Source organism: Ascidiella aspersa, chromosome 9, assembly GCF_963924565.1.
Source record: "Ascidiella aspersa chromosome 9, kaAscAspe10.2, whole genome shotgun sequence".
Lineage (NCBI taxonomy): Eukaryota > Metazoa > Chordata > Ascidiacea > Phlebobranchia > Ascidiidae > Ascidiella > Ascidiella aspersa.
The window spans coordinates 6,383,052-6,406,267 of record NC_139455.1 but is presented as its reverse complement, the minus strand read 5'-3'; the positions used below and the strand labels follow the sequence as shown (position 1 = coordinate 6,406,267).

General features: G+C 37.4%; 1 protein-coding gene across 1 annotated transcript in view; it reads right to left on the bottom strand.

The window, feature by feature from the left end:
- LOC146132083 (sushi, von Willebrand factor type A, EGF and pentraxin domain-containing protein 1-like) overlaps nucleotides 1-23,216 on the bottom strand; it is a 44,315-nt gene that overhangs the window by 1,029 nt on the left and 20,070 nt on the right. The window contains exons 15-36 of the mRNA XM_083396885.1: nucleotides 22,507-22,668; nucleotides 21,933-22,151; nucleotides 19,489-19,596; nucleotides 19,091-19,204; nucleotides 18,670-18,873; nucleotides 17,070-17,249; nucleotides 16,252-16,428; nucleotides 14,728-15,081; nucleotides 12,683-12,841; nucleotides 11,404-11,664; nucleotides 10,432-10,533; nucleotides 8,830-8,943; nucleotides 8,049-8,249; nucleotides 7,764-7,946; nucleotides 7,221-7,333; nucleotides 6,596-6,878; nucleotides 5,789-5,901; nucleotides 5,174-5,456; nucleotides 4,244-4,444; nucleotides 3,002-3,184; nucleotides 2,316-2,428; nucleotides 1,235-1,520 (exon numbers count right to left, since the gene is read on the bottom strand). Of these exons, the coding sequence (XP_083253011.1) occupies nucleotides 1,235-1,520; nucleotides 2,316-2,428; nucleotides 3,002-3,184; nucleotides 4,244-4,444; nucleotides 5,174-5,456; nucleotides 5,789-5,901; nucleotides 6,596-6,878; nucleotides 7,221-7,333; nucleotides 7,764-7,946; nucleotides 8,049-8,249; nucleotides 8,830-8,943; nucleotides 10,432-10,533; nucleotides 11,404-11,664; nucleotides 12,683-12,841; nucleotides 14,728-15,081; nucleotides 16,252-16,428; nucleotides 17,070-17,249; nucleotides 18,670-18,873; nucleotides 19,091-19,204; nucleotides 19,489-19,596; nucleotides 21,933-22,151; nucleotides 22,507-22,668 (4,113 nt within the window). The remainder of the gene's footprint in view (nucleotides 1-1,234; nucleotides 1,521-2,315; nucleotides 2,429-3,001; nucleotides 3,185-4,243; nucleotides 4,445-5,173; nucleotides 5,457-5,788; nucleotides 5,902-6,595; nucleotides 6,879-7,220; nucleotides 7,334-7,763; nucleotides 7,947-8,048; nucleotides 8,250-8,829; nucleotides 8,944-10,431; nucleotides 10,534-11,403; nucleotides 11,665-12,682; nucleotides 12,842-14,727; nucleotides 15,082-16,251; nucleotides 16,429-17,069; nucleotides 17,250-18,669; nucleotides 18,874-19,090; nucleotides 19,205-19,488; nucleotides 19,597-21,932; nucleotides 22,152-22,506; nucleotides 22,669-23,216) is intronic.

Genomic DNA, 23,216 nt, shown 5'->3' with positions numbered 1-23,216 from the left:
ATAAATAAAGGGCGAGTGACTTTCAACAAAGCCAATTCAACTCATTGACTTAAGTCATTATTACTACAATCAATCAAGGGACCTTGCAATCTTTAAATAGTTTAAAGCAGAACACGGGAAAGCAGCGTCGCTCGCCACCCCTGTTTAGCTGTAACAATAGTGTCGTATATGTGACTGGGCAGACCTCTTCCAAAACGAAGAACGGTAATACTTTAATGATTCCTGCGATATCCTTTCTTCTATTTCCATGTGTATCATGGCACAACACAGAAGGCAAAAATCAACTAATTTTGTCCGATTGTTAAAACGAACGTCTTCAAATAGGTTTTGTTTTTTTGCAGGTTCGCCCACGAGTTTTTATTTGCAAAAACGAAAGCACGTTTTCCTTGGTGCATAAAACATTCGTTTTGAAATGACCATGGTTGCGGAGTCGGCTCCGGACTCGTAACTCAAGATTCGACGCAGTCGGTTCATTTGAATGGAGTCTGATTCGGAATTCGATTTTACTACTATAAGATTACTCGAGCCCCGACTACAAACTATAAAGTGCCCTTTAACAGAATTAAGTTCGGAATTGATAAGGCCACACACTGTAAATCATAGAGGTGAAACAGCATTCAACCCACGTATTGTGTGTGGATAAGTTATGACACCTATAAGAGTATATTACGGTATATCAACCCTATTTTAGTTACTTGGATAGAATGTTCGAAGAATTTTTTGTTATTTTCAGTTCAAACAGAAATATCCACTTTAGCACACTCTTCAATAGTTCCATAATTCTAAAGTTACCATGAGGAGATTTAGTATAAGGGCCTCGTTGGCGACGATTAGGAAGACTGTAAAAAAGTCAAAGTCAAGTCATATGTAAAATAACTTAAGTCCAAGTAAAGTCTTTTCGAATAAATAACATGTCAAGTCCTAGTAAAGTGTTTGTGATAAAAATTACACGTTAAAGGCTATTAAAATTAAGTAAACTCGTCCGATTATTAAAAAATATCAAAAAGGCAATAGAGGGCAAGCAAATTGCTTTTATTTCAACGAAGTCATTTGTCTAAAATACTTAAGTCAAGTCAATTAATTTTGCCCAAAATACTTAAGTCAAGTCAAGTCTTTTTAAAACAGTGCACTTAAGTAATCTAAGACTTAGTCATTGCAACACTGATAAGGTGTATAGCATAGAAAAACCGACAACTACAGAATGTCGATAAACTCACTAGAAAAAATTACTGACCTATGCATGAAGGAAGTGCTCCGTTCCATCCTTTGTCTGTGCATGTGACTGTGCCGTTAGAACTTGGTTCGAAATCCCAATGACAGTTGACACCCAACACCGTGCCCCACATCCAGCTTCCTTGCTGTCCAGCATCTATCCATTCAAGGGTCCCGTTGTTTGGAGTAAAATGCGGGTCGCAGGGCGAGTGACAGAAAAACAGGGCGTAATTGAAATCCCACAAGCCGTTTGCGCCGCAAGTGAGCACAGGTGGGGGACCAAACAGGTCCTGGGCGTTGTCGACACACTAAAAAATTAAAACAAATGAATAAACCACCGTTCACTATACAATCTCCAGAGTCGCTTGTGTTAAAAGGAAAGTTGACTGGAGTGAGTAAAGGATTATTTTAGCAGGATCGCTTAACAAATAATAATACCTTTGTGCCCAAGGACGGATTCATGGTGAGACACGCCCCTCCCAAATTATATAATTTTTTCAAACTTAAAATGCCTAAAAGCAAGGATTTATCACCATCGGCTACGAGTCGTGTTAAATTCGACTTAAGGCTTTCATTGTTTTCCAACCCTAAAAATATTCGTATTGTTCATTGATATTGATTTATGTACGGCCATGTTGCTCTACGTTAGTGGCCCTCCCAACGTTTCGTCAAAATCATCTACTGCAGGTAAATGCCATTAAAATAATACGTGCTAAATGCGTCAGTTGTTGTTAACCTAAAAAAGATTAACGAAAGTTCGTTTTCGCACTTTATGCGAAACCTAAACTTGAAAAGACTTAATTTTTGGTTTGTAATATCAATGTTTAGCGTTATTCTCTTTACACAAGGTTATATCTCGATCACTTGCAAAACTATAACAGAGTAACTGTTTTTTACTTTGAAGACACTGATTTTACAGTTACCCCAAAGCTATTAAATTAAACACAACCTAAATTACAAGAGATTGAAGATCAGCGTGCTGTGGCAAAATATTAAAATGGTTAATGGTTCTAACCAAGAAAAATGAACAAATTAGTTATTTTTTAAATAATGGATTAGGATATTTTGACATTCTAACGGTTTGTTGTAAATACAAACGATACCTCGAAAGTTGCCCGAGTTGCTGGTTCAAAATACAGAACAGACTCTTCTGTAGAATCGTTTCTCAGAAATCTCACGCCTTGACGGATATCTTTGACGACGACCGAGCAACGTGCTGCAATAAACACTTAAACTTTGGGCTTGCTGTTTACAAATTTCGTGGCCCTTGATGTAAACGATCGAAACTTCGCCTTAAAGGGTAACTGAAAAACCTTGACCCGATAACCGAGCCCGTTCGGCGAAAATCATGCTGATTTTATGGGCTTAGACAACTAACTGAGGCGTGTGTGTACTGAATATATTTATTTACTGGACTTTATTTTCTTAAGAAATGTCCGTTATCGACAAGAATTTATTCCTTTTATCAAAAGGGCCTTAATGGCGACCACAGCGAATATTTATTCGCAGCCATTACCTAGTCTGTCAAATCCCGCTATTTGACATTATTTGCAATGTAAAATATGTGAATATCCCTTTGTATGGATGAATAAACAAACGGAAATGTAATGCCGCTTGTTCTGACAGCCAGGAATTTACGCTTTTGTTTGGGTAGAGATTATAACAAAAAACAAAAAGAAAAAAAGTAAGATTAAAATCGTGGTTATTTTGTAATTACTAAGTCTTCGGTGTTTAGAGGAGTCTGCAAACTTTTAAATTTACACGCAATTTTGAATTTTGATTGGTATACCTTTGCAGTTAGGTAGACTCGACCATCCGTTTCTTGTGCACGTTAACTCTTCTTCCACAGGAAAATAACCGGGATCACAAGCTACTTTGGCTCTTTGCTGTATGCTCAAATTAGCAGCGCCAAGTTGCATGGAGGGCAGTATTTTACCGTTCGCCGGGTCGGGCAGCTTTTGACATAAGAGATCTATAAAATGAGAGAGGATGTTCCCCTAATGTGCAGTGTACGCACCGAACATGCTCGAGTTAAGCCGCCCAAACATTTTGGTCAGCGACCCTAGCATAACTTTACTCGACACTTCATGTGTGATAGCTTGGTGTTAACCATAAAATTGCGTGTCACCTACTTCTGCACACATTTGCAACTCGGTCAGCGATTATACGCTTTGCATAAGTTTTCTTTGTAGGAAAGATGAAGGATTAAAGGTAGTTAGTGTAACATTTGTTTAATTTCACACGCGGCCACTGAAACCTGTAGGAATGCGACCCTTGGTTTATAAAGCACGGTGTTAGAGGATGAGGATTTAAAATAGACGAAAGAAATCACAGCCCGGCGCTCGTTGCATCTAATAAAAGGCTTAGGCGAGTAGCAGTGTAAATCTTGCAAAGCATTTTTAGCTGCCCAGGCACATAAATAAACATACAGCAGGGAGTAATGATTGATTGGGATAAAATTAGAATGTGGCGGAGGAACTTGAATACCCCTCGTGCTCAATTTGCGCTATAAATCATACAATCCGAAGTTTGATTTTTCTGTAATGGTGGTGACGATTCAGCGGTGTTAAATAGCAGTGTTGTAATGAAGTAAATCGATGACTTTACTTAGGTGCACTTAAGGCACTGTTTTTAAAAGACTTGACTTAACTTAAGTCGGTTTGGTAAACTAAATTGAATTGGCTTGAGTATTTTAGACAAATGACTTGATTTGGACTTAAGTCATTGAGTCAAATCATTAGATGATACAGATAGATGTTGTTTTTTTGTTATTCCCTATAGTTGAATTATTGCTTATTGCTCATTTAATCGAAACATTTACGAATTTTAATGGTTCATAGTTTTACTATATTATATCAGTGATTTGACTTGGAGATGACGTGCCCTAATAAAGACTTGACTTCGACTTGGGCAACTGATGACTTGGACTGGGACTTGACTTGTCATTATTTTAAAAGACTTGACTTGAACTTAAGGTATTAAAAAATGACTGGTTTACAATATTTTAAATAGATTTAAGTGTTAGACTTGCCGCAACCGGTTGGAAGGTTGTTTTTCCAAATGCCGCGTTTGCCACATCGGTTCTTCTTTTTACCAACCAATGACTCTGCCGTATCAACGCATTGAAACCACACCACTTCATTCATTGGGGCAAACTGTTTTGATGAAAGAACGTTCCCGTGTTGATCCACAATGTTTATTTCATCTGACAATCCTTCCAGTGAGCACATTTCTGCATAAAAGAATTGTAAGTTGCTTTTTTGTTTCTCCACTGAAATTGTGTTCTTCTTATGAAGGCCTGAATCAATTGGCTGAAGAGGCGGATTTTTAAAAAAATCTATTTTTTTGACACATACCTTTAGAGACATTTGATAACTTTAGGACATCATGTCACTCGTGTTCTATCGCTCGCTTTACACACCTCTACGCGATAATAACCATTCTTCCATAAACAATTTTGTTCTTTTGAAATAGATTTACCTATGATCAATATTAAGTGTACTATATTTTCTTGTAAAGCGTCTAAACTCTCAAGCCTTTGACGCAGAACTCATAGGATATGTTTCATCAAACGGTATCATATCGCCCTAGTTCCTGGAGTTTGAAGGGAGGCAAGACCCTGGTGCACAATAACGTAGATTTTTTCTGACAAAACAAAGCCCACATTGTAGAAAAAAGAAACCAAACTAAATATAAACCCAAATAGCAGCTTGAGATAATGGCAAAATTTTGAGTTACGTAAATACACATGTTTAGATTTTGTGCAAAGCACGGGACAGCATAAAATACGACCTAAAGCCGACATGACAAAATGGGACAATTTAAATCTCTGTATAAATGGTTCATTATTGCATTAAAGCTAGCCGTCCCTGGACATTGGTTGGCGCCCCTCGGTAAAGAACCAGGTTTTAAAACCTAGATTTTAAGATGGCACAAACAAACAAATTAAAAAAATGCCCACTCATGCATGACGGCAGTTCCCTTGTCCATCCTCCTGTTGTGCACTTGACCGTTAACTCAGAACTTGGTTGGTAACCAGGGTCACAGTTGACATTTAACACAGTCCCAAACTTCCAGGTACCCGGAGACCCGGAAGTCCATACTAGGGCTCCGTTGCTAGGGTTACTGAGAGGCGGACAGGGCGAAGAGCATTGGAAATCGTTGTAATCGAAATCCCACAGGCCGTCGCTGTCACATGTGAATACTGCCGGGTTGCCGTTCAGAACATGGTTACTGTTGGCACACTGGAATCATATTGCACAAATTTGCCATTTACTGCATTTTGCACAAACGCAACCCTATTTTGGTCTGGCCAATGAAGGTCATTGACCGATAATTATAGTCTTTTAAAAACTGTTGTTACCAAAAGTCTTTTGAGGTGACAAACAGGCAATTCACACATTAATTCAGGATTGAAAAATGTTAGTGGATATAAACAGCGCATGTTTAATGTGATAATGGATGTGTTTGGTAACTGACAAACTTGATTTTTAAAGTAAGCTAATTCTTTAAAACATTTTTGCCAATTTAACAATATTTTTACTGGTAATAAATTGGTAACAAGCTTGACCTATACCTCGAAGGTTGCCTGTGTTCCTACTTTAAACCATACAATACGGTCGCTTTGTTGATCTGTTTCGCTCAACCTCACGCCTTCTTTTAAGTGGGATATGAACACGTGACACTGCCCTGCAAGACAAATTTACCAAACCTTGGTATTGTTTTTTTTTTTTGTTAATTTAAAACTAGAGAACAGCGTTTCGTTACGTGTTAAAGTTCCAATTTAATAGTATGGAATCGTATACATTGAAACATTGTATATTTTTTAAAAAAAGGTCTAACTAATTTAGAAACAATCTTGTAAGATCACCGACATTTGTGTTGTAAGGCCACGGTCAAGTCATTAGTAAAAAGCTGAATTTATATTGAAGTAATTTGTGAAAAATAGCAATTCAAGTTCTATTTTAGGTCATTGTCACATGAGGCTAATTCCAAGTGAATTCAGCATTTTTATCAAAGTAAAAGGCCCAATCATTAAGACTAGCTAACTCGTCTATTGGTTCATTGGTTCTAAAAGGTTGCAAATTTAAATTAAATGAACTCAAACACCAAAATAAACTGGCAAAACTATAGTAGCTCAGATAATGACAAATCGCCTCAATCAAATTTTTCAGTTAGGCAACTAAGCATGTGTATGTTTCGTGTAAAGCTGGGACAGCATAAAAGACGACTCAACTTCAATATGATAAATGAGACAATTAAAATCACTGTATAAATGGTTAGATCTCGCGCCCATACGAAGTGGTTGGCGCCCTCGGTTAAGTAACACTGTTTTCATATCTAGATTTTTAGATGCGAAAACAAACTAAATAAAAATGCCCACTCGTGCATGACGGCAGTTCCCTTGTCCATCCTTCTGCTGTGCACTCGACCGTGATGTCGGAACTTGGTTGGTAACCACGGTCACAGTTAACCTTCAATACAGTCCCAAACTCCCAGGTACCCGGAGACCCGGAAGTCCATACTAAGGCTCCGTTGTTAGGGTTACTGAGAGCCGGACAGGGCGAGGAGCATTGGAAATCGGTGTAATCGAAATCCCACAGGCCGTCGCTGTCACATGTGAGTACTGCGGGGTTGCCGTTCAGAACCTGGGCACTGTTGGCACACTGGAATCATATTTAAAAATAGCCATTTACCCCAATTTGTACAAATGTAACCCTATTTTGGTCTGGCAAATGAGTGTCATTGACCGAAAATTTAAAGTCGTTTAAAAACTGTTGTTAGCAAAAATATCTTTGTAGTCTTTGTAGGTGACAAACAAGCAATTCACACAGAGTTCAGAATTGAAAAATGTTAGTGTATATAAACAGCGCATTGTTAATTTTTTAATGGGTGTGTTAGGTAACTGACAACCTTGATTTTTGTTTAAAGCACTGCTTTAAAACATTTTTGCCAATTTAGAAACATTTTTATAATGGTAATAAATTGGTAATAAGCATGACCTATACCTCGAAGGTTGCCTGGGATCCTACTTTAAACCGTACAACACGGTCGCTTTGTTGATCTGTTCCGCTCAACCTCACGCCTTCTTCTAAATTGGAGATGAACACGTGACACTGTCCTGCAAGACAAATTTGTACGACATTGATATTGGGCATATACCTTGAGTGTTATTTTAAAAGCATAAAGCAGCGTTTCGTGATCAAGTGTACACTTTTCTTATATTTGCAACATTGTATAAATAACATAGGTCTAACTAATTAAAAAACATTCGTAAAAGTTCACCAACATTAGCTTTGTTTAAGCCTTAGTCAAGTCATTCGTAAAACAACTAAACTCCAAATCAATTTGTGAAAAATAGCAATACAAGATTTAGTTTAAGTTGTTGTCATAGTAAGTCTAGTTTAGATTAAGTGAACATTTGTATTAAAACTAAAAATCAAATTATTACAACTCCTGAACTCGTCGGATTTTGGGATATATTTTGATGAAGAAACAACAAAAACGTATATAACCGTTATCACTGTTTTATAAGAAGAATTTAGGAATACCTTCGCAGAGAGGTTGACTTGACCATCCTGATTTTGTACAGATCAACTCTTCTTCTGCAGGAATGTATCTACGATTGCAAACTACCTTTGCCCTCTGTCGAATGTTCAAACTAGCAGCCCCTGGTTGCCCGGATGGCATAATTTTACCGTTCTCGGGGTCAGCCAAATCCGGACATAACAGATCTAAAATAATAATCGCGATTATTAATGCTCTGTTAATTAATTAAAATAATCAATTGATCAGTCGAGTGGCATTGTTTCACCCCACTTAAATTGTTTTCTTACCACAACCAACAGGCAATTCATCCTCCCAGATTCCGAATGTGTCACAACTGACTTCCGCTGAACCATTTAATGTAAGTTTGTGGTCGGTGCATCTAAATCGCACTACGTTGCCTACTGAGACTTGAGAAGCTAAAATACTGTTTCCACGTTGATCCAATTTATCAATACCAGGCGGTAAGCCCTCCAACGAGCACGTGTACTCTGCAAAATGTACTTTAACGTTACCGTCATGTTCACTTTTGGTTATAATTAGGAGATTTTGAAAAGTGCTATTGAAAGAAGGAATAACGGGTCAGAGTATGCAATGCCTATAAAACAAGTTTTTATATTCATTACAGGCTGAAAAATACCGTTTCGTAGCATTTATGGAATTTGGTTTGGGGAGCATGACAATTTATTTTCAGAGATTTTGTTAGAAAGTTACGTCAAATTGTGACGTCATAAAGTTATATCTAAACGTGACGTCATGCAAAGTAACCTTATTAACAACAGACAGTTCGTTTCTCTTGTTGTAGTTTTAGATTCGACAGTTTTCCCGAAAGCTACAACAATGTTATAGATTCGCGCATAGCGCAAAACGCCCGTTCTACGCCTTTGGGCTAAAGCGATTAATTCAAATGAGCTAAGACGACGTAGAAACATAATTTGATTTACATTAGAAGAAAAAATGCATATGAATAAAACAAAAACATTTTCCGTCGGCATTTTGTGAGAAAGTTTCCTAGGCTGACAAATACTACTTACAACGGGTCGTCAAACATTGAAAATGGTCACTATTTACCTTGCTCACATTTCGTGCCGTGGAAACCATTGCGACAAGTGCAACGGTACTGCAGATTTTCAAGGACGCAGGTAGCGCCGTTCAGGCAAGGCAAAGTGCTGCAGTGATCCGACACTGGAAACAGAAACATTCGTCATAAAGCCACGAATCAAATCGAAAAGTATATTCAAATTAATGCTTCATAGTGTTTGGGGACAGTCAATCGGCCGTTTTCCAGTGTTTTCTATTTATAAAAACAAACACCTTAAGAAAACATGGGTCTAATCCTCGTATGGGTTTCGTTGGGCAAGTTGACCACTTTACTTTAGACAGGTTAGCTTGTTGGTTAGCAATTACTCTAAACCAGTGCCCCGCAACCGGTGTGCCGCGACGTTCCCGGAGGTGTTTACGTTTTGAAGGGGGAAATTTAATAAGCAATTTAATTAACGCGAAAAATGTAGGCCAAAATCTTACCAAGGTAGGTATTTTGACTACGCAATTATCCAAGTGTCATTTTTATAAACTTTCAATAATATTCAAAACTTGGTAAAACCTGGGTTACCTTCTATCGCCGGAAATTAAATTGAAAAATATTTTGTTTAGCTGACTCAACTGATTTCAATCTTTACATTTAGGTGGAAAGGAGAAATAAAACCTATAAAATATCAATGTAAATATATATTACTTTGTGATTGTATAATTGGTCTTGGCAGCTGTTTCGAAAAATAAATTAGGCAAAAAAACACGCGCCAAAAGTACAAAGCGCCAATGTCAGGTTTCATTTTTTGAATGCTTTTAAAAGCCCCCTGTTTTTTAATCAGCCATTTCAATGAGGTACAATTTGCAGAAATTCGACCGAGTATAGAAATTTTTGAAAGTCTGCAAAATAAGAAGATATAAGATTGCAATACGTAAAATTTTTGGCGCCTTTTTTTGGCGCTTTTACCATGAATCGCTTCTTTTTCTTTTGGCTGTCTAGAATATTTGCTATTGTTGTCTATTGTCCATCGACATATAATTCGTTGGTGTGCCGCCGAAATATTTTACTTCTGTTGGTGTGCCGCATATCGAAAAAGGTTGCGGAGCACTGCTCTAAACCAGTGTTTCTTAATCAGGTGAATGGTTCACCCCAAGGTGAATAAAATTTTTGCAGGGGTGAACCAAACGGAAATGGAGAATAAGGGTGAACCGTCAGAAGTGTATGTCGGTTGATTTTCTAAACGTTGATAGTCGATTGTTTTTCTAATAGTCGATTGTTTTATTGATAGTCGACTGGGTTTTTTTTTATAGTCGATTGTTTTTCTAAACGTTGTGACTGTGTTTTGTGCTTTGTAGCTTTATATCTCCCGACTCGAGAAATTGTAGATTTACAATGGTAAAACTTAGCTTGAGTTGATCTTAACAAAAATCGAAACAACCTAAGTCAATTTGTGCTGTTATATATAAACTAGATAGTTTATCATATCATGAGACAAGGGTGGATGGAATCTGGAGATAGATGCTAGGGGTGAACAAAACTAAAAAAGGTGTAAGAAGCACTGCTCTAAACAACAACTTTAAACACCAAAGTTACTAAAAGACGTGCAAATGTAAAGGTATGAGCGCTATGCTCTGTATTCTCACCGACATCACATCGATCCCCAACGTATCCAGGTGTACAAGAGCAGACACCTTCGTGACAGGTTGCTCCGTTCTTGCACAAGCCTGGGAAGCATTCATCGGTGACTGTGAAAAGTAACATTTTAAAGCAGTGGTTTCCGACTTGTTTTAGTCACGGACCACTTTCCATTTACTGTCCAGTTTACGGACCCCTAAGTCTATATAACCAACAACTTCACGAAACTACCTGTATATTTATCAATACCTAAATGTTAAATGCATTCTGGAAAATCGAGATAAATCGAACATTTTCAAAACATAATATTTAAACATAAAACGTTATATTCACGAACTTTGCCACTGTATTAAAAAAATTGTTAATTTTGTATGCAATTGCGGACACCCTGCAACCTTTTGACGTACCTCTTCTCTTTAACTGCAAAATGGCTTTGTACAAAAACGCCATGACAGATACATATACGTTGTTGGGCCGTCAACTATAAGAGCGAATCTATCACCTGACACAACCCGTGGCTTAAGCTGTTAATGCACTGTAATGCAGTACAAAACGACGAAATTTTACTCCGTATAAGCTGGGAAGGTATTTGGAACAATTTTTTCGAGTTCAGTGTTATATGCTTTAGAGTTTAGATTAAACCACAGCCCAATTCAGCAAACCAAATGCGAAACTAAATGGAAATTCAGTACAATGAGTATGAAATTTTGCTGTCAGCTCGAAGTCTATAGTCAGATTTTACTGGACGGGCATGTTATTCGCAAATACCCTGTTTAGAAAAGTGTTTGTAATGAAAAGTTTTTTATATTGTTTAGGCAACTTTAAACATGCCATAGTTTCATATAATAACTAACTTAGTAATTACCTATGATAAAAACATCACAAATCTCTGCCATCGACGGGGATTTTATGGGAACCCGGTAAATTCAATTGCCCTTTCTCGGTAATAGTTTTAAAAAGTAAAAAAAAATACGACTTACCTTTCTCGCAAACGTAGAAATGTTCGGCATTGCAGTCAGCCTTCTGCCAGCATTTAGTGTGACGCCAACCGCGATGCCAATCCCAACCCCAACGATGGCATTTCGCATCAGCATTTAAGTATGCACATTGCAGGCGGCGATTTGTTTGACCTTCGGTAGTCCAAGGATTAAATACATCTCTGTTGTCGATGTTTATCACCTTGTCACCGTCGGACCATTTCCAGAAGTTAGTCTTCCTGAGGCCAATCCATGATGGGCTGGCTGACAACACAGACACAGTAGCATGTAAAGCAAGCAACTACTGTAAATACGTTGCATATAAATAGGTCAGGCGCGGGTCTAGGAATTGGGTTTGGGGGGGCACGAGCATTTTATTTCAGAGACGAAGTTAGTTACGTTAAAATTATGAAGTTGTACCTAAACGCGACGTCATAAAAAGTAACCTTATAAACACACACAGTTCGTTTCACTTGGTATACTTTCAGATTCGACAGGTGTTACCCTAAGCTGCAACGATGTTATAGATTCGCTCATAAAGCGATTTTATTCAATTGAACTGAGACATTCTAGAAACATAATTAGATTCAAACTAGAAATATTTTTGCACGAAAAATACAGTTTTGGGAGGCAATGGCCACGTGCCTCAACCCTCTTGGGTCCGCCCTGGTAGTGACCCTATACGCGATGCCAAGTAGAAATGGCATTGCTAAGTGGAAATACTTATCAGAGGTGGCATCTGTTCCAATCGAATGTAAAGTTCTTATATATATGCTGTTGCTACCAGACATAGTATATTTAAAATAGGTTCCTCTGGCATATATTTTTTCAACCACGTTTCGGCTTACTATCCGGCAAGCCTTCGTCAGGGACTAACACACAAGCCAACAGGGCGCAAAGTAAAATCACACAAAGAACCCTGTTGGCTTTGTGTGTTGGTCCCTGACGAAGGCTTGCCGGATAATAAGCCGAAACGTTGGTTGAAAAACTATATGCCAGAGGAACCTATTGTAAAGTTCTTATGTGTACCTAGCTGTGTTTCGTGATCCAATGTACCGTTTCGCACCTTACCTTGAAAATAATAAATTAACAATCAAAGGTTTTTGGCTTGTTAACGCTTAAAGCAGTTTTGAGTAAATTGGTCCGTATGTATATTATAACGTCACTTGTAATCGAAGGGCGGGGAAAAAGCTTTAGCAGAAATGTCGAACATCGACATGTAATATAAAATACAAAGGACCGAACAATTCTATCAGTCAAGTTAAAATTGAATTAAGCCAACCGTAAGTAAGAAGTTGTGCTATCCCCACGTGCACCTCCTTCTCCTTGAGGACTGCAAGACGACCTCCGAGGTGGCGGCAGGCATCCTCGGCGTTTGCGAAATTCCTTAAATCCGAACTGGCAATATACCGCTTGTTTCGGAAGTCGAACTCGCGTCCACCTTTAAACATGCAAACATTGAATGTAAATCAGCTTTTTTTTAAATGTTTGCCTGTGATGCATTACAAATATGCTTGCAGAAAAAGCATGCTCAGATATATCCTAGAGGCAGACTGTTAGTTTATTCCTGTTCTAACCATATATACACATCGGCAAACTTGGGCCGATATTTTGCTTAAAATATAATATACCGTTTCTTAAAACCACACAAATTTCCTGAGGGTTAAGTTGGCTGTCGTTGGTATCATGCAAAGCTAGCACGCAAAATAATACTTTTTTTATTGAATAGGTAATAAACTTAATGTTAAATTGGATTGGATTGTTATGTAATGATGGAGGTGTTCCGCAAGATTTTATGTACATATTATACCGCGCAAGCTGACACTGCCTATAAAGCATTGGTGTAAAAGCTGACTGATTGGTTTTAATGTAAAACTAGTAATCTTCTAGTTCAATGCTTTTCAACCCGTGGTATGGTACGCACTTGTGCGGATAAAAAAAATAATGCGGATGACAAACGTCGTGCGGATGAATGTGTGGATGAAAGTGGTGCATATTATGATTTTATTATGTGTATTATAGTAAGCAAATAATGTGGTGCGCCCACTTGTGTTACAGGACAGTCATATAGTGTCTCAGACACAAACTCCTTCATTGTGATTTCATAAGTAGGAAAAAACAAATGTTGCAAACTTACTGTGCTAGTTTCGTGCGGACGAAACTTTTCCGAAATAGAAAAAGTACGAACGGTTCTTTTAAAGGCTGAAAAGCACTGTTCTAGTTGATCATAAGGTTGTCTAATCAAAATAAATTGAGTAAATCAATGCTGATTTCATAAGAAATTTCGTTTTGTACTTTGTCAGAAGGCCTATTTGACGCAGCGACCTATTTACTCCCTTCTTGAGTTAATTGTTTTGGCACAAAGCTGGACTTCACTTTTACAACCTTAAGATGACTATAGACATCCAATATTGTAGGATAATTCAAAAAATAATTTTATTGCATAATCCATTATACTCTACATGAGTGGTTCTCATCCGGGGTGCACGCTCAAGGGTGGCGCGAAATATAAGATTTTTAAGATTTTGATTTTTGCTCAACTGTTACAACTTTTTTGTGTACGATTAGAGTGGAATAAACCCAATTTTAACTTCCTACGTTTTGTAGAGTTGTTGTAGGTTGTTCCAGTTCCGTTTATTGCGACATTCTAGTGAACTACCTACAGAAAAATCTTGCAGGGGTGCCGCAAGCCATAAAAGGTTGAGAACCACTGCTCCACATGTACAATATTAAACAAAAAAAAAAATTGCTGCAAAACAATTTACCGGCTAGAAAAAATTGTTGCAAAGCATAATAATGTTAAAGAAGGTATATTAGAACTGCTTTGCCTCATTTACACTGGTTTTACACACCAATCTACATTTTTATTTAGGCCTTTAAATACAGCAATGTTGTGAAAAAGTAATGTTGTCTGGACAAAGCTCAAATAAATCCATCCAAGTCATTAGAATAGCAAGGCAAGTTTAGTTATTAAGTTGTTTAAATCGAACATAAATTCAATTTTGATAACTTGTTGATCAAATCTGATCATACTTTGATAGCTAACCATACAAAACAAACTAAAAGCGAGAATAATTTAGTTTTAATTGCACTTAATGAAAATATTTAAGACTAAATGAGTTTTGTTTTGAATAAACTACTGAAGTTCAAGTCTAAAGAACTTTATTAAAGTCTACTCATGTTGCCCAATTAGTTTAGTCAAGTAATTTGACAATATTGTCTCAAGTGAACTTGAGTAAAGCAATTTACTTGAGTTGTTAAGTCGTGGCAACTTCTAAGCTTATATGTGCAACTAACTGAAGCAACTTTGTTAGATATACCACTTACAGGGATACAGGGGACAGTCTCTCTGCTTATAGTTGGTTCCCTTGCATTGTAGAACGTTGTGTTGGGAGCCGGGGCAGGGGCGTCGGCGGCGCTGCTGGCCCGACCCGCAAGTGACCGAGCAGGCCTCCCAAGGGCCCCAGGCGCCCCAATTCCTCCACCTGGGCCCTTCATCGGCGGGGGCTGAAGGCGGAGCGGCAGGGGCTGAAGGCGGAGCGGTGGGGGCTGAATGCGTGGTCAGCGGGGGATGAAAAAAGGGCGTGGTCAGCTGGAGGCGTGGCTGGGTTCGATGGACGACCGAACGCACCGTAGTTGTAGGTGGCCTCGATGTAGTAAAAGCTGCCAACGTTGTAGAGGCTATACGAAATTTAAAAAATAAAGTTCATGAAGGCGACTATTAGAGAAATCGACGATGACTATGACTGTCCGATTCCAACATTTTAATAGTTTTTGTTTCTCTTACGGCCACCAGTTAAAAAACGTTTTCAGATATGACATCATAAGGACGTCTTAAAACGATTATCCTAAAGAACACCTGACATTCTCTTGCGAAATTGTGCGCAAAAATGCAACTAAAATCCAAAATAGTCGCGGGAAGCGCGAAAAACTTTGTGTTTGTTTGGTTTAAATTGGCAAATCTTTCAATTCAAACAAAATGAGTATTATACCCATAAAAATAATGGCATATTGTTAAAAAATGCTAGCATTTATATTATAGTTTAGGAGAAATGTACAGCGCCTTTGACGTGATTAGATTTGGTCAAATCTGTCGTATTTCCAAGCTAAATGCACTGCTCTTCAAGCTGCGTTGAAAATGTTTTTTCTAGTCAACCTAGTTTCGCAATACGCCTGAAAACGTTTAGTTAAAAAAAAGTATATCAAATCGTTTTAAGCTCCTTGGTTAGAGGATACTGTGAATAAAAACATTAGGTATGTCTTGATGTCTTGTATACAAATCTAATTAATGTATATATGAAGCCAATGATGTCGAATAAATGATGTACATACTTCAAAGTTTACATTAGGAAGATGACAAGCGAGAAATACTTTTAAGATAAAATAATAAATATGAATTCTAGATATATTCTGCAAAATCTAGGTTTTTTAAATTGTTAGCTAGGACAATTCTGTTGGTTGCCGTTTTTACTGCCTAATTCTTAGTTCTATTGTCTGGTTTTTCTTTTTCAGTTTGTTGCTTGACAAGCTCTTCTGAGCATAAGTTTGGTGGGAACCACTTCCCTAAGGTGATCAGCACTTTCACGTGTCCCGTAACATCCTTATTAGTGTTAGGCCACCAAAACTTTTCGCAGTTCCATGGCTTGTCGCTATTATCAATGAGCAGCCTATATATTTTACGGAAATAAGTTTTTATTGGCACACCGTCAAGTTTTGACGCAGCTTTGTGACGTCACGTTTTGACGTAGCTTTGTGGCTTAACGTGTGACGTCAGGTTATGACGTAACTTTGTTATAACATTCATAAAGTTGGTTTCATAAAAGTTTTCAATTAAAGGCATTCGAACATTACCAACGCAATTTGCCACTCCTGTCCAACGCAAAGATTGGTCACAAATCGAAGTGTGATCGCCCATGTTTTGGTAGCCTTGGTCGCAGAAGAAGGTGACCTCAGACTTGTAGAAATACGCATCACGTGGTTCAGTTACTCCGCCGTTGTCCGGTAAAGGAGGAGGGCGACATCGCTTTTCTGTAAAGTAAGCCAAGGTTGTTGGCGCCTTATTAGAAACAGACTTTTTGTGTACTACCGGTATATAAAATCAGTTATTGTGATTTCCGAAAGCAATTTCTGCAAAAATATTACTGTGTATGTTTACGAAATTATTTTTTTATTGATGTTGTTATTTTGTGTATTGATGTTGTAATTTTGAAATGACAAAACAATACTTAAATAATTAAATCCAGTTAATTTATTTTAACCAAAAGATTAAAAAAATGACTTAGTTTAGTTTAAGGCACCAAGGTTAGGATATCATTAAGTTAACTTAATAAAACCCTGATTTCGATAAAAAATGCTAAATGTAATTCAGAACAGCAGTTTCATAAATGCGTTCCTATCACGTCTGCATTAAGTTATGTAGTATCATTCGAAAAAAAAAACATGCAACTTTTAGGGCACTTTTAACACGGCAAATGATATGGGCGCATTCGCAGCCCTACTGGATTAAAACCATATGTAAATTCCCTTTTTCCTTAAACGTACAATAACTGCTTAACAACTCTGTTCAATTACATTAATTGAAATAAAGTTTCAAACGAAAATGCAGTTTTAACTTAAATCAACAGTCGTAAAAACTTGAAGCACACGCTATGAAGTAAAAAAACTCGAACCTTGACAACGTGGTTGGTGGTTCCAACCCGAAGTGGTGCAATGTAATTCTCCTCTGATAGCCCGATATCCTTGATTGCAAACCACTCGCACTCGACTGTGGAGATCCAAAGAAACCGGACCACCGCTGCTACTCTCGAGTCGGCCGTTTGCTGGTTCGTCCAGTCCTGGGCATCTGTAAACTGCGTTTGCGATTTTATACGTATCATATATTTTGTTGTTATCTGGAACGATTTTTGTGCTATCTAATGACGAATTATTGTTGGTGCAGAGGTTAAAATATTTTTTTTTTTGGTGGACGGATAGCTAGGCAAGGCTGCAATAGTAAAAGTACAGTGAGGGGATGAGAAGCGTCACCCAGGCTATGAGATACTGCGAAAGCTGTAAGCTGTTTGTGATTTTGACGTTTGTGATTCGTTGTTTTTATTTAGTATTTAAATATTGGTTATATTTATTAGTCCTTTGTTAATATGGTTAAACTAGTCCTACCAGCACACAAAGTGCAATGCAAAAAAAATAGAGTATTACTTTTAAAGAATATATCATCTCTTTTGGGATTATTATACGCATAGAGCAAACGTCATAAATGTTTTGACAAATTCACCTGATGTATATTTGTTATTTGCCTTTTTCCTCAATAAGTCATTTTATTTAACTAAGGCTCATGGGCTTATCCAGGGAGTGGACAGGTCATGCCCTCCAAAATTTTTTTTTTTGCTTATGGTATAACTAAGTAAATGCAATTTTTACGCGTTTGCAACTCTTAGTTGTGTTTTAACTATGTGTCAGATTTTGATAAAACGCTTTCACGGTACGCCAATAAAGGCGGTCATATGCGTCGCTGGTAAAAGGAAAAAACATTTTAATATTTAAACACATTTTTTTTTACTTTTTTTTAGGAATTGATTGCACAGTACTTTCAAGTGTGGCACACAATAAGCCTTACAAAGCAACAATGTCTAAATTAGAATAATCCATCAACGATATTATAAGGCTAAATTCGCATTAATAACCACGGCAGATTAAGACGAAAAATCATCTAAATAAGACCTAGACATGTCGAAATAAATCCTAAAATGTTATAAATCAGACCCAAATAAAGATTCTAATGCCTAAATTTGTATGGCTAGGGTATGGAAATATTTAGGGCCACCTGTCTGTCATCGACCATTTTGGATGGTTTGCCCCTTTTAAAGGTTACGGAATTAGTGATAAAGTTAGGAGCGGGATTAGATAAAAGGTTGCATACTGGTCTAATTCTGGACATTTAGGACTTCTTCCGACGTTACTAGGTCTTTTTCCGATTAGCAAATTATAACGATTTAGTTGAGTTATATTTAGGCCTTATTGCGAACTGTGTTTTATGTCGACGTTGAGGTTGTTTTAAATTTGGTCCTAAGACTGGAGTCTCATGTTACATATTCAAGATATGTAACTATGAAGCATATGTAATAAAAATTTGCAGGCAACTCAAGAGAAATATACCTACGATTTTTTGAAAAAGGCATATGATATAGCCCTGGGCAAAGCTGGAAATTAATAGAAAGAGAATTTTTTAGATTTTAAAACTGCACATTTTTTAAACATTTAAAGTCCGCTTACCGCATCCTGTGGGAAGAGCGGTTTCCCATCTACCGTAGTTGCCACAGCGGCTCTCTGTGGCGCCCACTAGTTGAAGCGAAGGTTTTTTACACCGAAACGTAAAGGTTTCATAAACAGAAGCGACGTGGTGATTTTCAACGCGAATATTTGCCGCATTTCGAATTGCAATATCATCGGGAATTTCTGACAGGCGACATGTGTACTCTGCATGACAATCAAATAATTTGGATTCTTGTGTGGTTCGCAAAAATATTTTACCGTAACAGATGATTGTCAGCCATAATCCATAAAAAATGAACTTAAATGACATTAAAGAAAAAATGAGGTTTATGAGTTAAAGCCTACGAATTTAACAAACATAAAATCTAAACCTTTAAACTCTAAATTAAACCAAAATTGATTGCGTTAAACATCAGATTACCGTTCTCACAAATATTTCCGTAGAATCCGTCGCGACAATCACAACTGTAAGGCAACGGCGTTCCGATGCAGGCTGCTCCGTTTAAGCAAGGCAGAGTGCTGCAATGATCGGACACTAAAATAGGTAAAATAATTCTGCAACAATCAGGAATCAAAATGTATAAGGAACACTAAATAATGGTTAAAATCAATACAATCAATGTTGTAAGCTACCCTGAACAAACAATAACATAATAGTCTACGTGTGTTGTCGTTACATTCCTCAGTCACCGAAGTTTAAATCAAGTATTTAATCATTATAAATACACGCGTATTTTTTTTAATAACGATGAACCGATGTTTGTTGAAACCGATAGTAATTTGTGCGTTTTGCTAAAACTTATTCGTTACACATCTTACCTGTTTCACAACGATCTCCGGTGTAACCATCCAGGCATGTACAGCGGCCATCCCGTAGGCATGTTCCACCGTTATAACAAGGGTCAGTATTATCGTTGCAGCGTTTGTCTGGTTAGAAAAACTACAGTAAATGCCTAAACATCATTAGATAAAGCGGTAACTTTCCAAGAATTATATACTCAATAATCAACTTCATCAAACTCAAAGACTCCGTAATTTTACGCTGAGTCAAAAACATTTATAAACGACAGTTGTACAGCTTCCACGAACAGTGAACACATTACAAGCGCCAAACCAGTTTACTACGCAATGTTGCGAGCAAGTAACATAAGCGGTGTAATGTACTGCCGACCTTGCATATTTTCTCAATTGAATCGTTTAAGCAATATTGTATAGTTCATTGATTTTATCGAAGTCTTCTATTAAAGGCTCGTACAAAGTAATTTCAGTCCTGTGTTGTGCTTGTTGAGTGAATTATATGGGCCGAAAATTTATTTTCGGGACATATCTTGTTTTTGCCCGAAAATGTTTCAGACCGATTTTTGTCCGGAGCTTTATAGAAAAAGTATACATCGTAGAACCTTCAAATTTTCAGACATGGCGTAGAGTGGTATGTAAGTGCTTTGTAGAAGTTTATGAGGCTGCACCCCAAGGGGCCTTTGCTTGGGAGGCAAAAACCTTAAATATTGCGTTTTAGGTCCCGGTAGCTAACGACTGCCATCTAGCAGCAGAAAAACGTCCATACAGAATTCGTTCATATTCGCTTGCTTTGTCCAGCTTGTGAAGTGACAAAGCGACTGAATGCCTGCTGCGCTTTATTGTCCCGCGCGTGAGACTTTCATTGTGACTCGTCCAAAACTGGACGCGTGCGACTTGCATTTTAAAAAGAGGCTTCTCTTTAGTAAAATTACTTAATGCTCTTAAGAAACAACATATTTTACCGCCGCAAATTTAAATGCGAAATCTGGTGGCAACTCCAATCCAATCTATCAACACCAGGCCTACACAACTTAAAATTGTGTGTTGATATGTTGGACTGGAGTAACATACGAAACAGGTGCAAATAGCAAATATTCTCCCAATCGTATTTCATCGTATTTTCGTGGTAATGCACAAAGAGGTAAGGCCGTGAATATACTTTCAGCCATCGTACAATTAACGCAGGGAAGCATTGCGAGTAGGGATGTTCAAAGCGGAATATCCGCAACTCGTTTACAATGCTTGCTTTAAATGTGGCTTTTTCGGGCGACCAATTATTCGCGATAAGCCACGCCTAATAATTATGTGTCAATAGTGTGTAGTTACCGCCGCAAATTTAAATGCGAAATCTTGAGGCAGCTTGTACGCATCTCTGGTAGCACCTGTTGTGCATGTTGCTCCAACCAACATACCAACATCAGGCCTAAACTTATCTAGCAAAACTTCCGATTTAATAGTTTGCGTATTAGGCACGTAATAGTGTTTTTCATATTGTTTGAAACTACAGATTTAAAGCCTGTTTTAACGGTGATTGCTCGGACCAAGCCATGGTAAAAATTCGAGTAAAAGTTTGCAAAAGTATAGCAAACCATAGGCGTTAAACCATTTTAAGTCTTTAATTTAAGAGAATGATAATATTTGCTTTTCAAACACGTAAGCTGGTCAAAATGTAATAAAATGGCCATACGCATTATCTACGTAAATTCTATTTATCAAATTTATGTTTCGATCATTCCCCAAAATCTACGCTATATTTGTACCCCTTTCGCATCAAAGTCATAAGTTAAGTGGGCAAATTTTCGGCCTATATCTGTTTTTGCTTCCAGAAACAAGTTAAGGAAAATAAAAAACAAAATATAAAATATATAATATAAAATACACAATACAAAATTTAAATCAATAAAAAGCATAAAATAAAAAAAAAAATATAATGAAAAGTAAAAAAAAAAATGAAAATAAAAAAATAAAAAAAATAAAATAAAATCAATAAAAAAAAATAAAAATAAAATATGAAAAAGAACTCTCTGCCCTGAAAATATACCCCCTGACAAAATATACAACAACCTCAACCCCGTCTAGTTGGTTTTTGGTTTTACAGCAAATTTATTTCAAGCAGACGGGCTATCAATTTCTTAGTACACCGAAAACCATCGCGGACTCACCGAATCTATCGATCAATGATGCAAGCAGGCCAGGTTAGAAAAACAACTAGCCTGCAGTGAGGTTCGAACTAGCGATAGTTGTTTTTTCTAGCATCATTCATCGACAGTTTCGATGAGTCTGCGATAAATTTCAGTGTACTAATGATATGTCAGCCGTAATCGTTGGTCATAAAAGCAGCTTCAGGGCTAGATCACGGTTATTAACACACATATATGTGTGAAAGTTTCATTGACTAACAATTTCTTGTTTTAATATGTTTTTTTTTCTTAACGGTTAACAAACAGTTCAAAATATAAACTCACCCCGCTCGCAAATGTATTGAAACTGCAGGTTGCAAAACGCTTTTCTCCATTCTCCACGATGCAGATCTAGTAGAACACAAACCATATCTTCTCTTTTGTAGTCTGTTGGCGTCCAACGATGAAACTCCTCTTCGTTCTCTATGTTAATCACTCTTGAACCGCTGATCCAATGCCAACCCCTTTCTTTTGTCTTTCGTATGCCGATAAAAGCATAACGCCCTTCAGACAATTACAAAAATAATTAATTTGGGATATGCTATGTAATGTTTTACAACAAAACTATTCCCAGTAGTAGCTTACGGTGTCGAGTTAAATGGTTGTTTTGGTTATGTTTGTACATCTTGCGCATGATAATACGTTTTGGTAATTTAACACGGAAACACGTTTCGGCTGACGGGATAATCGCATTAAAAATATTGCACAAAAAAGCGTTTTTTTAACGTTGGCAACTATGCATTGCCTGCATCATTTAGTTGACTTAAAGATGGAACTGGGCATAGAAGAAAGTTCTCATTAGCGCTTAAGCACAACAAAACAGGTTTTCTCTTAAAACTGTCATTATGTATATGTTTACCTGTTCGTTCGAAAGCATGAAAAACCCTCTCGTGCACGTTTTGCTCGTGTAAGTCGGCAAGCATGCTTCCAATAGCTTCACAGCTTTCGCTTGCCTCGGCGTAGTTGCGCTTTTCCACGAACAACTTGTATTCCTTGTCGTTCAACGTGAAAGTTTTTCCAACTAAATCATACGAAGTTTGTCATAAAAGGGCATTTAAAGGTAATTCTTAACGAAGTTTTCGAGACGCTATGACTGCGTCACTGCCATTAGAAATATCCGAAAGTACGGATCGGAGCCTATACCCAATGCCAAGCGATATAGTGTCGGTACTCGCCCGATACTAGGGGAGTATCGGTGCTAATCCGAAGCATAATTAACATTTCAAATTCAGCCATGATTAGCAAACCAACCCAGCGATTCAAACTTGAGAAGTATATATTTCTCGAAAATTATAGTAGGTCAACAACTGAAGGCAACTAAACGCTTTAACCTTGAAGCAAATTTTGGCATAAAAACCTGGAAAAAATGCCATTGATTGTTTAAATTACACCTATTTTGGTTGTTGGAGCATAGCAACGACGTCATTTGATATCGGATCTGTTCGCGATACATTAGTTCAAACTATCGCGTATCAGACATTCCTAACTGCTACTCTATGAAATACTACAAAATATTTATTCCTAATATGCGATTGTTTAAAACTCTTAAATTACAAAATGCGTCAAATT